This window comes from Hyperolius riggenbachi, chromosome 1 (assembly GCF_040937935.1).
Source record: "Hyperolius riggenbachi isolate aHypRig1 chromosome 1, aHypRig1.pri, whole genome shotgun sequence".
Lineage (NCBI taxonomy): Eukaryota > Metazoa > Chordata > Amphibia > Anura > Hyperoliidae > Hyperolius > Hyperolius riggenbachi.
In genome coordinates, this window is record NC_090646.1 from 474,921,415 (window position 1) to 474,940,410 (window position 18,996).

The 18,996-nt window shown below is 43.5% G+C and overlaps 1 protein-coding gene across 1 annotated transcript in view; it reads right to left on the reverse strand.

Moving 5' to 3' along the window:
- Positions 1-5,348: 5,348 nt before the first annotated feature.
- LOC137527736 (olfactory receptor 5V1-like) overlaps positions 5,349-18,996 on the reverse strand; it is a 34,495-nt gene continuing 20,847 nt past the window's right edge. Inside the window, exon 2 of the mRNA XM_068248615.1 lies at positions 5,349-6,295. Within this exon, the coding sequence (XP_068104716.1) occupies positions 5,349-6,295 (947 nt within the window). The remainder of the gene's footprint in view (positions 6,296-18,996) is intronic.

Genomic DNA, 18,996 nt, shown 5'->3' on the forward strand with positions numbered 1-18,996 from the left:
AGTGACGCGTAGAGAGTCTATAAAAGCATTTCCGGTACGCGGCTGCACGCCTGTTATAGCGTGTAGTTTGCTGCATGTAGGCTAGAGTAGTTTGCTCTTGAAACAGTGTTCCTAGCTAGTGTCTGGTTACCTCTGAGTGCAGCATAGCTGCTAGTTCATCATCAGCTCCTGGCTGCTGTGACTCAGTCCCTGAGTACCTGATACCTGTATTGATACCTGTGTTTGACCCGGCTTGCATTAGACCATTCTCCTGTCTCATCCCTCAAATCAGTACTTGATACCTGTGTTTGACCCGGCTTGCATTAGACCATTCTCCTGTCTCATCCCTCAAATTAGTACTTGATACCTGTGTTTGACCCGGCTTGCATTAGACCATTCTCCTGTCTCATCCCTATCTGTGCCTGATTACCTGTGTATGACCCGGCTCGGCTATAGACCACCCGCCTGTCCTTCCCTCACTCTGTAGGGCAGGTGTTAGTGTATTGTGACGTCGGCAGGCCGTTACAGCAAGACTCGGATTCTACAAGTTTTACCAAATTTTTTGATTGCCCTAAAATTTCCATGGTACTCTGACTCCCACATAAAAAACTCTCTGATTGGTTCAATACTACCGAGTATTTCTGAATTACTAGTTTTGTTATTGACCTCAAATCTGAATTTTTAGGTTAATCACAAGACACATAAATACTCAGTAGTACTGGACCAATCAGAGAATGTGGAGGTTTACCATGGAAATCGGAATACCATGGAAATTTTGGGCCAATCACAAGACTCTTTAAAACTTGCTAGTATTTGGCCAACCAGAGTGCTAGATAATCTATCAAGGATTTCCGCATAATAGCAGACATCCGCAAAATAAATAATAATAAATATTCTGCAAAAACAATTTTTTAATTACATTATTTATTTATAAAATTCTGATTTCCGTGGAAAACTGCAGAATCAGTAATTGGCATTTACGGTAATTGGAATTTCTGGAGAATCGGAATTCAGCACTTCTTACCATCCCTAGTTGCGCTGACCAGCAAGGATGTGCGTCCTCTATCACTGACAGCACCAGCTCTCTTGCTGACATGCAGCTTCTGCTCCCCTAACATGAGTTAACACTGCCGCACTTGGACAATGTGTGCTCAAGTGTACTCCTTCCTAGATTTATTTCTATAATGGTGCTTAGGAGTGATGCATGCCTGTTCCCTAGGCGATGTGTCAAAATATAAACATGTAGTGCTGAAGAAAAGAAAATAACTACAGTCCCTCTGTTTATGCATGCGCCCTACTACATTAGCAATGGCACCCAGATGAGCTTAAATGTGAAGGTACAGTATAATCTTGTTATAGTAAACCCTCCAAGGGACCAGGAAAAGTGTTTTACTTTATCAGAAGTTTACTATATCAGAAATTGCCCTAGAAGATGGCCCAGCATGCCCTGGTACATTCTCGGCTGCAAAGGACCAACTCTGTGCTCCCATTGGAGGTGCAGTACAAGCATTTGGTGTACTACAAGGTTAAAGTGTACCTGAGACAAAAGAAGGGACAAGTTTTATACATACCTAGGGTTTCCTCCAGCCCCCTCCATGCAGATTGTACTCTTGCAGCCATCTAAAGCCTTCTGGATCCTCTGGTAGAAGCCCCGTTATGTTAGGCCAGTTGGCGCAGGCACAGTTCACCCGCACACTCCCCCGATGCGCTCCTGCAGCTGGGAGCATTCTGCACCTGCGCAGTAAGGGCTTGATTCAGAAAGCAGTGCTAACTGTTTAGCACGAGTGTGCTAAACAGTTAGCACATGAAGTGCCATTCGCGGACTTTTGCGCGCGCAAAGTGCCGTGAATCGCGCGATCACAGACTTTTGCCCGCGCAAATTGCGGCAATTTGCTCGCGCAAAAGTCAGCGAACGGCACTTCACGTGCTAACTGTTTAGCACACCCATTAGCAAACAGTTAGCACCGCTTTGTGAATCAAGCCCTAATACTGCACAGATGCAGAATGCTCCTGGCAATGGGAGCATGGCAGGGCGGGTGCATGCAGAGGGGCCACACATGTGCAGTACACATGACAGCCTAAAAATAACTGGGCTTCTACCAGAGGATCCAGAAGGCTTTGTAGGGATGAGAGGGAGCGATCTGCATGAAGGGGGCTGGAGGAAGCCCCAGGTATAAAACGTTTCCCTCCTTTTGTATCAGGTTTATTTCTAGTATACCTTAGGGTTGCATAGCAGGGCTGGATAAATTGCTGGTACAGTATCCAGGGCTCCTTACAAATTGCAGCAGTCACTAAATAGAGGCAGCCACTCACTTCTTGTCAGTTGCTCTGATACCTCCGCAGGTGGGACTTGTAGCACATGTCCTGCAAAATGTTCTGCTCACACTTGAGCCAATCATAAAACCTCTCTTCAAAATGCAGCCAATCATGATAAGCCACTTGTGAGTGGCTCATATACCTCCATGGGTGGGACTTAGCACTCTCCTCTCCACTCTCCTTAGGTTCGCAGCAAGTAGGCCCTCTCTGATCTGTGCTATAAGTGAAAGTAGCCTGAACTGCACTTCACATGCTACCAGGTGCATTATCGATAACAAGGGAATAGATACACGGGTGTGCGTAAAATCCTGTGAGACTTTCATAGCTGTTTGTAAAGTGGAAGTGATAACGCTACATCCTCTTTTGTTTACGTTCACATTATTCCTCATTTTCCCCAGGCTGCTTATTTGCGCAATACTGTATTATATCCAGCACCGGTGCCATTCTTCTTGTCTTACAAATGTTATCAGGCATTAACTCACTCATTAACCAGCCTTAACCACTTCAGCCTGCAGGAAGCATTTTTACCCTTTCAGCGCTACACCCTATATATTGTTTATCTTTTGCCACCAATTAGGCTTTCTTTGGGGGTACATTTTGCTAAGAATTATTTTATTCTTAATGCATTTTAAGGGGAAACATAAAAAAATTGAAAAAAGTCATAATTTCTAAGTTGTATGCCATTATATTTAAAACAAAATGTTCTAATCTACTGTGCATAAAACTCAGACATTTTATTTGCCCATTTGTCCAGGTTATTGCAATGTTTAAAATATTTCCCTAGTACAATTTATGGCGACAATATTTTATTGGAAATAAAGGTGCATTTTTTCAGTTTTGAATCCATCACTAATTACAAGCCCATATAGGCAAAAAATAACAGTAATATACCTTCACAACATACACATTAAAAAAAAGTTCAGTCCCTAAGGTAACTATCTATATACAGTATATTTTTTAACTGCCATTTTGAATTTTTATTTTTATTTGCATGTGTTTATGTTTTGCAGCTACGGGGGAGGTAGGAGGTTCAATAGGATTTTAATAAATATTAAATGTATTTATTTTTATTATTTTAACATTAATATTACTTTTTAGATGGCACTGTAAACTCTTCTGGAAGTTACCAGGAAGTGTATGATCTTTTTTTTGCTACAAAATACTTTCACTTTTATGAATCAACATGCCCCATGATTTGAGGCATGTTGATTCATTCACAGGGCTTTGGTTGGCTCGGGGGATCACTCATTCTCTTCTCCAATCAATCCCCTGTAATAGTCGCAGAGAGCGAGCTGTGCACGCATATGCTTGCGCACCCACCGCAACACCGCTGGACGGATATATCCATCCAGATTGTCATTAAGCCGCTCCTGCTTAACGGATATAACTTTGCAGTAAGGCGTAAGTGGTTAAGAGAGTCGCTGACCATGGGTTTCACACTGACATATCACACATGTTCTGCTCAGTTTTTACTATATCCAGAGTCAGTTTCACATAGGGGCCAAAAAACAAGTTTACTACAACAAAAATGTTATTATATCTGGATTTACTATACCATGTGTTGCTCCAATAGACTTATAATGGAGATCGGTTGGGACCTGGAGAGGTAGTCTGCTATATCCGAATGTTTACTATACCCGAGTTTATTATAACAACTTTATATTGTATTTATAGAGGCACATATCTCTACCTATTCATTGAGGAAAGGGGATACATATAGACACACACTTTATTTTAAAACCTTTTTTTTCTGAGTTTCAATGCACTTTAATCTGAGCTTTCAATATAATTAGCAGGAGTCAACTGACACAACATCCCCTTCTACTGTAGCCTAATAGCAGCCATCATTGCCTGTATCCATGACAGCAGAATTGAAGCAAGGCATCATTTCTTTTTCTGTTGTGCAGCCGAAAGGATGGTCATGGGCACTGAGGAGCTGGGATGGCAGGAGATAAACCAGTAGACTTAAAGGATGGATACTCCAGTACAAAGAGGATCCAGAGTAGAAGCACAAATATCTTGCCTCAGGTTTGCCATACTTCCGTACAATGTAGAAATAATTTGGTTGGCTTTGCACACACTTAAAATCACTAATATCTGACAGCACAAAATTAAATTAAGCTCATGGCCAATTTCACTTAAAGAGACACTGAAGCGAAAAAAAAAAATGATATAGTGAATTGGTTGTGTACTATGAATAATTACTAGAAGATTAGCAGCAAAGAAAATATTCTCATACTTTTATTTTCAGGTATATAGTGTTTTTTTCTAACATTGCATCATTCTATAATATGTGCAGATTACACAACATTCAGCATTCAAAATGAGTCTTTCAGAGCAGTCTGTGAAGTAATGACCTCTCCTCTAGCAGAGGAAAAGTAAATAGTTCAGGAACAGTTGAGATAATAAAAGTCAGATAACAGCCCTCTCCACGACTAACTTAGTCAGAGAGCTTAATGGCTTGTTTGCATAGAGATAACAACTGGAGTTTCTCAACTCTTCCTGTACTGGAAACAATTACACTGATGTATCTGATCTTAATGTTTTATTTCTTAGCTGTGCTACACATACAAATCATAATATCATCATTTTTTTTCGCTTCAGTGTCTCTTTAAAGTGGACCTGAACTCTTGCAAAGGACAGAAGAAAAACAGAGAAATGCACCCTGTATGTATTTAGACAGTTTAGCCCGTCTAATTCTCCCTCATCTGTCACTAAGGACAAGTTGTAATTTGATCCTTCAGCTATGTCTGCTTCCGTGAAAGCAGGAAATATACACAATGCAGATTTATTGCAGGATTTGTATCAGATGTAACAAAGAAATGTTTTATCCTTAAAGGTTATTATGCTTTTGCCTATCTTTTAGAGCAGAGAGGAAGTTCTGAGTTCAGGTCTGCTTTAAACTACCATGATAATGACAAGGATACCCCATCAGTTGCAGTAAAATGGTGAATGCTTGTTCTTACATATTTTAGTTGAAATATTTCCATTTTGATTTGTTTTGTATTTCTTACTCGAGACAAATTTATGAATTCCACTTCTGTAATCAAAATTTATGATGAGGATGTTAATAAATGTTTCCTAGCCTTCTGCAGAGCTTCTTTCACAGAATCATTTCTTAGACTGTATATCAAAGGATTTAACATTGGAGTCAAAAGACTGTATAACACAGAAACAACTTTGTTCTCCTCTGAAGTGTATCTGGATGGTGGATGAATGTATGTGAATAGACTTGAGCCAAAGAATAAAGCAACCACTGTGATATGAGCTGAGCACGTAGAGAAAGTTTTCCTTCTCCCCTCTGCTGAGTGCAGCTTTCGTATCGTAGCTGAAATGTATATGTAAGAGATGACAATAAGCAGAAATGGCCCAAGACCGACCCACACGCCACCCACTGTAAACAAAATCAGCTCATTAATGAAGGAAGACTGGCAGGAGAGTTGGAGAAGTGGTGGGATGTCACAAAATAAGTGGTTTATGTCATGAGAGTTACAGAAGGAAAGAGAGAATGTAAGTATTGTGTGAATGGAGGCATTGATTCCACCGCAGATCCAGGAAACTGCTGCAAGCAAAATGCAAACTTTTGTTTTCATAACGTTTTTGTAATGTAAAGGAGAACATATAGCGATGTAGCGATCATAAGCCATGGCCATTAGTAAAAAAGCCTCACTGCCTTCCAGGGAGACATAAAAATAGAGTTGTGCGATGCATGCTGTATAGGATATAGATCTATCTTCTGTGATGAGGATGGCCAACATTTTTGGGATAGTGACAGTAGTATATGCTATATCCAAGAATGCCAAATTTCCAAGAAAAAAGTACATGGGTGTGTGGAGTTGATGGTCAAGCAGAATCACCCAGAGGATGATACAATTGCTTAATGTGGTTGTGGAATATATAAATGCCAATAGAAGCTGTACAAGGCCTTTACAACACCAGAGGTCTGAAAATCCTAAAATTAGAAACCCAGTGACATTATATGACTCCATCAGGATAGTACCTAGAGCAAAATATCTTGAATTATGTTTTGTACACGCTGCTTTCACAACAATGCAATTTCGTAATAAGCGCTTGCATGTTTTTGTTTTCTTTGTATACAACTGAATTAACTAACAATAAAAGAGCTTCATTGGCCTCAGTGGGTATCTTATCAGATTCACATTCTAAAACCTTCAAAACTAGTAACAGACCAGCAATTTATTAGCAGTTCTCTTAGTAACAGAATATTGACCTACCTGTACACCTTCCACCAAGAGGATGCATAGTTGCTATTTACACATAATTTCAATGACTGCCTCACTGTAATCATTTCGCACACATAAAAAAAACTTTAGTTTTACTGTTTTCTCTCACAACTCTCTTAAGGGGAAAAAAAATAAATTGTCATCATTTTGTTTGTCTATATATGACTCTTTTATTTTAAAAGTTCCTGTAATAGTCATACACATTTGAAAATTACATTAAAATTCTGTTTGGTCAAATATTTCCTCCAGCTCTAACATTGTACAGCAAAGTGTCATACCTCAGCGAAACATTGATGCCCCCTCCATGTCTTCTCCCACCCAGTACCTCTTATGGCCTTGGGGCCAATCTCACAAGGTTCATAAAACAAGTGTGTCCATCATGATCTAAACACCCATAACAAGTGTAGCCACAAAAAACCTGATCTGAAGTATAGTCTCCTGTATTGGAGGAAGGGAAGCTCTTGTCCCTCCTGCGATCATAGGGGCTTCTCCCCTCTCGTTCCACGCCTGCTTCTAAACTCAGCTCCAGTAGAGGGGAAAGAATGCAGCACACTCCTGCTGCCATTACAACTTTCCAAAGGAATGGAGCCTTCTTCAGCACATATGCAACAAGCAGTGCACTGTCCCGTCTGTACAGCATAAGAGTGCACTGCTACTAAGAGGAAGAGAGCTTCTGCCATAGTAATGTCATGTGCCTGACAGTCTAAATGCAACCATGCACAGTATAAGCAAGCAGGAAATGGACAAATAGATGGCATCATCACATGGGATGGCTAACATAGGACTGTACAGTGAGTTGTGACACTTGTTGCTGCTCACGCTGCACAGAGGAAGGGGATCTCTGTTTGGCCTAGGTCTAGATTCCCGACATGTAGAAGTTGCTGAAAGCTGCCTGAGACAGTCTGTAGCAGTCAGTAATCTGGTTATCTCTCCTTTTTTGTCTGCTTCATCTCTTCCAGGTTGCCTGATTCTACTATGCCTGGTCTTCTGTTTCTTCTCTTTCTCTGCCTCTCTGCTGTCTCTCTGCCTCTCGACTGTTACTCTGGGCTGTCTCTCTTTCTGCCTCTCCGCTGCCTCTTTCTGCCTCTCGGCTGTGTCTCTCTGCCTTTCAGCTGTGTCTCTTGGCTGTCTCTCTCTGCCTTTCAGCTGTCTCTCTCTCTCTCTCTCTTGGCTGTCTCTCTTTGCCTTTCAGCTGTCTCTCTCCTCCTCTCGGCCGTCTCTCTTGGCTGTCTCTCTTTGCCTCTCGGCTGTCTCTCTCTACCTCTTGGCTGTCTCTCTCTACCTCTCGGCTGTCTCTCTCTACCTCTTGGGTGTCTCTCTCTGCCTCTCAGCTGTCTCACTCGGCTGTCTCTCTCTGCCGCTCGACTGTCTCTCTTGGCTGTCTCTCTCTGCCTTTCAGCTGTCTCTCTCTACCTCTCAGCTGTCTCTGTATCTCAGCTGTCTTGGTCCCAGCTGTCTTTGCCTCAGTGTTCTCTTTCACCCATCTGTCCTTGCTTCTTAGCTGTATCTCCTAACCGCCTCTGCCTAGTGTCTTTACCTGGCAGCAAAAAATATACAACAGAATACCCAAGCTGCTCAGGGTGACCCAGAACCACTAGGAAAGTATAATGGACTAAAAGAAACTGAAAAGCCCTCCTACACTGAGCAAGAAACATAGTAAAGCTAGGTTCACAGTTGGTGCTGTGTTCCCCATAACAGCAGGAATGTAACGGATCGGGAAAGCAGCAATCAGGGCCGGGCCGAGGCATAGGCTGGAGAGGCTCCAGCCTCAGGGTGCAGTGTAGGAGGGGGCTCACAATTCATTCAGCTGTCATTCCTTATTGTGTATGAAGCAGAAAGAAATAGGAAAAGGGGATACATAGCAGTGACTGCAAGCCAGATAACTAGATATTAAGGCGTTGGGGAGGTTGTGGGCCCTGTGGCCCTCTTAGTCTAATAGCAATCAGTGTGTGACAGCTGGGGTGGGAGGGATGGAGGGGTGCACTTTGGTGTCTCAGCCTTGGGTGCTGGAGGACCTTGTCCCAGCTCTGGCAGCAATACACGTTATCTGCACATTGCATTGGATTCAGTGAAGCATACAGTCAATAAAAAGTATGATTCATTGTTAACTTACATGTTTTGCTGTAATGCCCTGCATGCAGTGGGTTACAATGCCCCATGTCATTATACCACAATGTACCCGCACTGCAAGCGTTGCATATGTGGAGCAATGCAGCATTTGGCAAGCCACATTACAATGTGGCCATTACATCTCACCGCAATGCCCCACCGTGTATGTAGCCTTAAAAAAAGTCAGTAAAAAATGTCCTTTGTCAGTAAATTTTTAGACCTTTGTCCATAAAAATTAAATCAAAATGTGTGCAACACTGCTTTAGTTACAAGTATTATTATTAACAAATATTATTATTATTTAGAATTTATTTAGCGCCAACATCTTCCACAGTGCTATTTTCACTGTATTATTTTCTCTTAACTTTCTTTCTCTTCTTTCCTCTCCTTTCTCTTTCTCCTTCCTAGAGTAAAGTATCGCTGCAAAGCGTTTTGAGTGCCATAGTCGGCAGCGGATTACCCTCTTGGTCCTTCTCCTGGGTTATTATTTCTTTTAGTATCCTATTTATGCTTTATTTCTATGCCTTGTGTTGCATTGGACCTACTGTATGTGTCTACTTTATATACTGTATGCACTATGTATCTACTGTCTACTGTATGCTAATATGTACTATATTCTGCTATTGTACCACCATTTACCCTTTTGTGCCAAAACCAATTCCGGGTACAACTCACGTTATACTTGGCGAAATAAACTTCATTCTGATTCTGATTCAAAGTATATTGTCTTGTCACTTAACTGTCCCTCAGAGGGGCTCACAGTCTAATCCCTACCATAGACATATGTCTATATATGATTCATGTAGTGTATGTATGTATGGTAGTGTATGGCAAATTTAGGTGGAAGCCAATTAATTTAGCTGTATGTTTTTTGGATGTGGGAGGAAACCAGAGTGCCCGGATGAAATTCACACAGACACAAGGAGAACATCCGAACTCTATACAGATAGTGCCCTGGCTGGGATTCAAACCAGGTACCCAGCGCTGCAAGGTGAGCATTCTAACCACTATGTTACCATGCTGCCCGGGTGGCGTAGTGGTTATCATTGCCATTGCGATTATTGCCATTGTTTCATACTTTTTTTGCCACAGTTACATGCATTGAACTTAAGATCATGTGAGTGAACCCAGGTTCTGCAATGGGGGATGTGGGGAATCCACTTACCCCTCTGGCATGCTAGATAACTTTGCTTACTAGACATGGAATTAGCACATAACAATACCATATTTTTCGGACTATAAGACGCTCCTGACCATAAGACGCACCTAGGTTTAGAGGCCAAAAACCCAGGGGAAATATATACTAGACCTGTGCATCCATGGTGAAGGGGCATCTTGTGGATTATGCCCCCTTTGTACCTCATGCCCCCTTATACCTCTTGCGTCTCCCTGTGTCCTTCTCTGCTCCCCTTGTGTCCTAATGTGTCCCCCCATGTGTCTGCCTCTGTCTTCCTTGTGTCCTCCTCTATGCCCCTTTGTGTCCCTCTTGTGTCCTCCTCTATGCCCCTTTGTGTCCCCTTGTGTCCCCTTGTGTCCTCCTCTATGCCCCTTTGTGTCCTCCGTTTGTCCCTGTGTCCTCCTCTGCGTGACATGGGCACAGTACAGGGAGTCCCCAACATTGCGGCGGGTTGGAGGTTCGTATTGGCAGGCATTCACATGTCAGGAATGACCTGCATTTGGACTATAAGACGCAGGGACTTTTTTCCCCACTTTTGGGGGAAAAAAGTGAGTCTTATAGTCCAAAAAATACAGTAATTACTATTCTTGGACACACAAGAGGAGTAAAATAATGACAGCGTTTCACATTATAGTACTATTTTCCCTCAAATGATGCCCCTGTGAGAAAAATATTACCTTCCAGACTCTTCTACAGTCATAGAAATCTCAGCTTAAAGCCAGGTTGCATGTGTCATCAACTTGCAGTGTCTCCTTACAAGAAGAACCTGTTTGTCATGAAAAATTATTTGTGTGTTCTGCTGCACTCAATGGTGGATTCTCTATAGCACAGTTCTCCAACCCTGTCCTCAAGGCCCAGCAACAGTACATGTTTTGCAGAACACCTCAAACACTCACAGGTAGAGTTGGGCCGAACCTCCGATTTTAGGTTCGCGAACCGGGTTCGCGAACTTCCGCGGAACGTTCGGTTCGCGGAAAAGTTCGCGAACCGCAATAGACTTCAATGGGGAGGCGAACTTTGGAAAAAAAAAATTCTGCTGGCCACAAAAGTGATGGAAAAGATGTTTCAAGGGGTCTAACACCTGGAGGGGGGCATGGCGGAGTGGGATACACGCCAAAAGTCCCCGGGAAAAATCTGGATTTGACGCAAAGCAGCGTTTTAAGGGCAGAAATCACATTGAATGCTAAATGACAGGCCTAAAGTGCTTTAAAACATCTTGCATGTGTATACATCAATCAGGTAGTGTAATTAGGTACTGCTTTACACTGACACACCAAACTCACCGTAAAACGCACCGCAAACAGCTGTTTGTGTAGTGACGGCCGTGCTGGACTGGTGCGCACCATGGCGAGAACAGGTATGCAGTGGTGGGTTCACTGAACACAACAGGTATGCAGTGGCGGGTTCACTGAACAGGTATACAGTGGCGGGTTCACTGAACAGAACAGGTATACAGTGGCGGGTTCACTGAACACAACAGGTATGCACTGGTGGGTTCACTGAACAGGTATGCAGTGGTGGGTTCACAGAACAGGTATGCAGTGGTGGGTTCACAGAACAGGTATGCAGTGGCAGGTTCACTGAACAGGTATGCAGTGGTGGGTTCACTGAACAGGTATGCAGTGGTGGGTTCACTGAACAGGTATGCAGTGGTGGGTTCACAGAACAGGTATACAGTGGTGGGTTCACAGAACATGTATGCAGTGGCAGGTTCACTGAACAGGTATGCAGTGGTGGGTTCACTGAACAGGTATGCAGTGGTGGGTTCACAGTACAGGTATGCAGTGGTGGGTTCACAGAACAGGTATGCAGTGGCAGGTTCACTGAACAAGTATGCAGTGGGCTCACTGAACAGAACAGGTATGGTGGGCTCACTGAACAGAACAGGTATGCAGCCAGGAACAAGCTAAGCCTAACTAATCTTTCCCTATGAGAGACAGTCTGCAGCAGCTCGCCCTACTCTCACTAATGCAGGCACACGAGTGACAGTAATGGCCGCCGCTGCCTGCCTTATATAAGGGGGGTGGGGCTCCAGGGGCTAGTGTAGCCTAATTGGCTACACTGGGCCTGCTGACTGTGATGTAGAGGGTCAAAGTTGACTCTCCATGGTGCATTATGGGACGAACCGAACTTCCGCAAACGTTCGCCTGTGGGACGCGAACCACGGAAGTTCGCATGGAACCGTTCGCAGGCGAACCGTTCGGCCCAACTCTACTCACAGGTGAGGTAATTAGTGTCTCAGCAGAGCTGATTAACTCCCTCTGTGGATTTCAGCAAAACATGCACTGTTGTTGGGCTTTGAGGACAGGGTTGGGGAACACTGCTCTATAGGAATACATGGAAAACCCACCTAGGCTAGTGCCAGTAGTACCTCACCACTCCACGACACAACAATTTCTATTTTGCTACACTATGCCAATGCCATATTATTGTTTAAAGGATACCCGAGGTGACGTGATGAGATAGACATGTGTATGTACAGTGCCTAGCACACAAATAACTATGCTGTGCTCCTTTTTTTCTTTCTCTGCCTGAAAGAGTTAAACATCAGGACTGGGTCAGACTACAGTGTGACTCTCACTGATAAGAAATTACAACTATAAAATACTTTTGTAGCAGAAAATGGCTTCTGAGAGCAAGAAAGAGATAACAAGGGTCAATAGTTCATAGATTTTAGCTCTGACATACTTCAATAAATGTGTCATTGAGCGAAAACAATAAAACAGTAAAAAATTAAAAAGCAGATTTAAATATAAATTAAAATTGTGGAATAGCTTAAAAATTCATTTTTAGGAGAAGGAGGATATATACAATTGTTTATTTCATTAGTTTATTTTCACCTCGGGTGTCCTTTAACCACTTCACAACTGAGGGGTTTTACCCCTTCAGCATCTGAGCAATTTTCTCCTTTCAGCGCTCCTTACATTTATTCGCCTATAACTTTATCATTACTTATCACAATAAAATGAACTATATCTTTTTTTTTTACCACCAATTAGGCTTTCTTTAGGTGGGACACTATGCCAAGAATTATTTTATTCTAAATGTGTTTTAATGGGAAAATAGGAAAACATTTGGAAAAAAAACATTATTTTTCAGTTTTCCGCCATTATAGTTTTTGAATAATGCATGCTACTATAATTAAAATCCATGTAACTTATATGCCCATTTGTCCCAGTTATTACACCGTATAAATTATGTCCCTATCACAATGTTTGGCGCCAATATTTTATTTGCAAATAAAGGTGCATTTGTTTCAGTTTTGCGTCTATCCCTAATTACAAGCCCATAATTTATAAAGTAACAGTGTTATACCCTCTTGATATAAATATTTAAAGAGTTCAGTCCCTAAGGTAACTATTTAAGTTTTTTTTTTATTGTCATTTTTTTAAATTTATTTTAATATTACAAAAAAAAAATATTGGTAACAATTGGGGAGTGTGGGAGTTAATGAGTTAAAATTAATAGTGATAATAATTTACTTGTATGTGAAAAATGTTTTTGGGTGTAGTGTTATTTTTTGGCCACAAGATGGCCACTTTTTTTTACAGGTGTCCTACAAGCATCGGAAGGACACTTGCAGGAAGGGAGGCTGGGAAACTGAGTTTTTTCACAATGATCGGCTGCTTCTCGTAGAAGCATGCTGATCATTGCGGGGGCAGAGATCAACAAATGGGAATGTATTTACCCCCTCATTGATCTCCGGGTGAGCGGGCAGTGGCGTGCACGATCGCGGGAGTGCGAGCAGGAGCGCGGACAGCGGCGGCAGCGGCGGGGGTTGCGTATTTCTACGCTCCGGGCAGGGAACTGAAGTCCAAAGGAGCGTAGATATACTGTACCCGGAGGGCGAAGTGGTTAACACTTGATGAAGATGATAAAAATAATAATAACAGCAACAATAAAAAAAGTTGAGGTTGAAGCTGAAATCAAGTTAAAAGATGCTTTAATAAGTCAGAGGCTTTTAGTAACTCATAAAATGAAATATCAGAAGATGGCAGGGTGAAAGCATAATGTTCAAACACAGGCACATTTTGATTAAATGATTTCATATCTGTTTTACACAGAGAGCTTTCAGCCTTCATCCTAAAAAGAAGTAGTTACAGGAACATAAAAATAAAAAAGTGTGCAGTTTTGTCGTGTTGTAGGGATGATAAATATTTTGACTATTTCATTTACAATATGTGAACTATGTATATCTCTCTGTAGACAAGCTCACATTTATAGTACAGATCAGGAGCACGACACATATGGGAATAAAATCATCTAAATGAAAATAATATTTCAAAGCGTCTCATGGGAATTCAATAAACAATAGTTAAATCTCATGTTGCAAAGCAATATTCATGTTTAACACTATAGATTCTCATATGTGTAATATAATGCAGTTGTGGAGGTATATACACCCTCAGCGATGAATTAGAAGACCTACAAGACAATATAGCAATGAGATGATCACAATATAGCAATGAGATGATCACAATATAGCAATGAAAACATGGAGAAAAAAGATAAACTCTGTGCTAATATTGTCCAGGCCCACATTTGGCAAAGCAGGGTATATTTTTAGACAAACAAAAGCAAATTTAACTTACAAAAGTAAATGTACCTTTATTAATGGTTCAATGTCATACCCTCAGCATAATGGTCCCATGCCAATATACAGTGGGATGCGAAAGTTTGGGCAACCTTGTTAATTGTCATGATTTTTCAGTATAAATCATTGGTTGTTACGACAAAAATGTCTGTTAAATATATCATATAGGAGACACACACAGTGATATGTGAGACGTGAAATGAAGTTTATTGGTATTACAGAAAGTGTGCAATAATTGTTTAAACACAATTGGGCAGATGCATTAATTTGGGCACTGTTGTCATTTTATTGATTCCAAAACCTTTACAAAAAATTATTGGAACTCAAATTGGCTTGGTAAGCTCAGTGACCCCTGACCTGCATACACATGTGAATCCACTTATGAGAAAGAGTATTTAAGGGGATCAGTTGTAAGTTTCCCTCCTCTTTTAATTTTCTCTGAAGAGTAGCAACATGAGGGTCTCAAAATAACTCTCAAATTATCTGAAGACAAAGATTGTTCACCAGCATGGTTTAGGGGAAGGATACAGAAAGATATCTGAGAGATTTCAGCTGTCTGTTTCCACAGTAAGAAACATATCGAGGAAATGGAAGACCACAGGCTCAGTTCAAGTTAAGGCTCGAAGTGGCAGACCAAGAAAAATCGCGGATAAACAGAAGCGACGAATGGTGAGAACAGTCAGAGTCAACCCACAGACCAGCACCAAAGACCTACAACATCATCTTGCTGCAGATGGAGTCACTGTGCATCGTTCAACCATTCGGCGCACTTTACACAAAGAGATGCTGTATGGGAGAGTGATGTAGAGGAAGTCTTTTCTCCGCCCACAGCACAAACAGAGCTGCTTAAAATATGCTAAGCACATTTGGACAAGCCAGCTTCATTTTGGAATAAGGTGCTTTGGACTGATTGTACTAATATTTGTTATTTGCAGTGGTACTCGGATAATTTCTGTGATCATGGATTAGTCGTGATTAGTGTTGGGTAAACACCTGGATGTTCGGGTTCGTGAACGTTCGCCGAACATGGCCGCGATGTTCGGGTGTTCGCGCCGAACTCCGAACATAATGGAAGTCAATGGGGACCCGAACTTTCGTGCTTTGTAAAGCCTCCTTACATGCTACATACCCCAAATTTACAGGGTATGTGCACCTTGGGAGTGGGTACAAGAGGAAAAATTTTTTAGCAAAAAGAGCTTATAGTTTTTGAGAAAATCGATTTTAGAGTTTCAAAGCGAAAACTGTCTTTTAAATGCGGGAAATGTCTGTTTTCTTTGCACAGGTAGCATGCATTATGCCGCCATGCAGTCATAAATGCAATCAAGATAAGAGGTTCCATAAACAGGGACTGGCAACGCTAACCCACCAGCAGCAAACGTGATGGAACAGGAGGAGGCGCAGGAGGAGAAGGCCACGCTTTGAGACACAACAACCCAGGCCTTGCATGAGGACAAGAAGCGTGCGGATAGCATGCATTTTGCCGCCACGCAGTCATAAATGTAATAAAGATAAGAGGTTCTATAAACAGGGACCGGCAACGCTAACCCAGCCAGCAGCAGCACACGTGATGGAACAGGAGGAGGCGCAGGAGGAGAAGGCCACGCTTTCAGACACAACAACCCAGGCCTTGCATGAGGACAAGAAGCGTGCGGATAGCATGCATTTTGCCGCCATGCAGTCATAAATGTAATAAAGATAAGAGGTTCCATAAACAGGGACCGGCAATGCTAACCCAGCAGCAGCACACGTGATGGAACAGGAGGAGGCGCAGGAGGAGAAGGCCACGCTTTCAGACACAACAACCCAGGCCTTGCATGAGGACAAGAAGCGTGCGGATAGCATGCATTTTGCCGCCATGCAGTCATAAATGTAATAAAGATAAGAGGTTCCATAAACAGGGACCGGCAACGCTAACCCAGCCAGCAGCAGCACACGTGATGGAACAGGAGGAGGCGCAGGAGGAGAAGGCCACGCTTTCAGACACAACAACCCAGGCCTTGCATGAGGACAAGAAGCGTGCGGATAGCATGCATTTTGCCGCCATGCAGTCATAAATGTAATAAAGATAAGAGGTTCCATAAACAGGGACCGGCAACGCTAACCCAGCAGCAGCACACGTGATGGAACAGAAGGAGGCGCAGGAGGAGAAGGCCACGCTTTCAGACACAACAACCCAGGCCTTGCATGAGGACAAGAAGCGTGCAGATAGCATGCATTTTGCCGCCATGCAGTCATAAATGTAATAAAGATAAGAGGTTCCATAAACAGGGACCGGCAACGCTAACCCAGCAGCAGCACACGTGATGGAACAGGAGGAGGCGCAGGAGAAGAAGGCCACGCTTTAAGACACAACAACCCAGGCCTTGCATGAGGACAAGAAGTGTGCGGATAGCATGCTTTTTACCGCCATGCAGTCATAAATGTAATACAGATAAGAGGTTCAATAAACAGGGACCGGAAACGCTAACCCATCACAGATGGTCATTGTTTATGTTACTTGGTTGGGGTCCAGGAGTGTTGCATAGTCGTTTCCAATCCAGGATTGATTCATTTTAGTCAGACGGTCTGCATTTTCTGTGGAGAGGCGGATACGCCGATCTGTGACGATGCCTCCGGCAGCACTGAAACAGCGTTCCAACATAACGCTGGCTGTCGGGCAAGCCAGCACCTCTATTGCGTACATTGCAATGTTTGGCCACTCGTCGCACCTTCAACAGAATATCGGCCACGCCTGGGTATGTCCTCAGGAACCGCTGAACTACTAGGTTCATCACGTGCGCCAGGCAAGGGATGTGTGTCAGCTTAGCCAACCTTAAAGCGCGAATGAGATTACTCCCATTATCACACACAACCATGCCCGGTTACAGGTCCAGCGGTGCCAGCCACAAATCCATCTGTTCCTTTATTCTCCTCCACATTTCCTCCCCTGTGTGCTGCTTATCCACAAGGCAGATCAGCTTCAGCAACGCTTTCTGACGCATGCCAACAGCTGTGCTGCACTGCTTCCACGATCCTACTGCTGCTGGGTTAGCGTTTCCGGATGAGGTACAGCTTTGAGATGCGTTGGAGGAGAAGGAGTCAGAGAGGTAGGTGCTGCTTTTGTTATCCAGTGGGAGGGACGGCAGTGCAGCTGTTTGCGGCGTGGGCAACACCCGCGCCGTAGCAGGTGAGGAATCGCTGCCAGGCTCCACAAGGTTCACCCAGTGCGTGGTAAGGGAGATGTATCGACCCTAGCCGAACGCACTCGTCCAGGTGTCAGTGGTGAGGTGAACCTTGCAGGCAACGGAATTCTTCAAGCTTCGGGTTATTTTGCTGACCACGTGCTCATGCAACTCAGGCACTGCAGAGCGCGCAAAGTGGTAGCGGCTGGGAACCACGTAACGTGGGATGGCCACTGACATCATGCCCTTGAAGATGTTTGTCTCCACCACTTGATATGGCAGATTTTCGCAGGCCAGAAGCTTGGCTATGCTGGCTGTTAGTGTCACGGCCCGGGGGTCATTTGCTGGCAATTTCCTCTTGCGCTCAAACATCTCAGAGACAGACAACTGAACCGTAGGGCTGCACACTGAAGGGCTGTTGGTTGTTGTGTTTGATGAAGACTGGGAGACCTCAAGAGCACTATTCCGGAAAGTGACAGTGTCAGCGTCGTCTGATGTTTGTGAATGTTGTTGTGAACCACGCAATGGCTGGGCTACTGCTGCTGCTGAGGAGGGTCTGGTGGTGAGTCTGGTGACCCCAAGGGAGGCAGTGTTGCTGGTACCCTGTCCTGGCGCCCACAGAGTGGGATGTTTGGATACCATGTGGCGGGTCATGCTGGTGGTGGAGAGTAGTGTTGGGCGAACAGTGTTCGCCACTGTTCGGGTTCTGCAGAACATCACCCTGTTCGGGTGATGTTCGAGTTCGGCCGAACACCTGATGATGTTCGGCCAAACTGTTCGGCCATATGGCCGAACTAAGAGCGCATGGCCGAACGTTACCCGAACATTCGGCTAGCGCTGTGATTGGCCGAACCGGTCACGTGTAGTGTTGGGCGAACATCTAGATGTTCGGGTTCGGGCCGAACATGGCCGTGATGTTCGGGTGTTCGAGCCGAACTCCGAACATAATGGAAGTCAATGGGGACCCGAACTTTCGTGCTTTGTAAAGCCTCCTTACATGCTACATACCCCAAATTTACAGGGTATGTGCACCTTGGGAGTGGGTACAAGAGGAAAATTTTTTTAGCAAAAAGAGAAAATCGATTTTAAAGTTTCAAAGGGAAAACTGTCTTTTAAATGCGGGAAATGTCTGTTTTCTTTGCACAGGTAACATGCTTTTTGTCGGCATGCAGTCATAAATGTAATACAGATAAGAGGTTCCAGGAAAAGGGACCGGTAACGCTAACCCAGCAGCAGCACACGTGATGGAACAGGAGGAGGGCGGCGCAGGAGGAGAAGGCCGCGCTTTGAGACACAACAACCCAGGCCTTGCATGAGGACAAGAAGCGTGCGGATAGCAATTTGCATTTTGTCGCCATGCAGTCATAAATGTAATACAGATGAGAGGTTCAATAAACAGGGACCGGAAACGCTAAC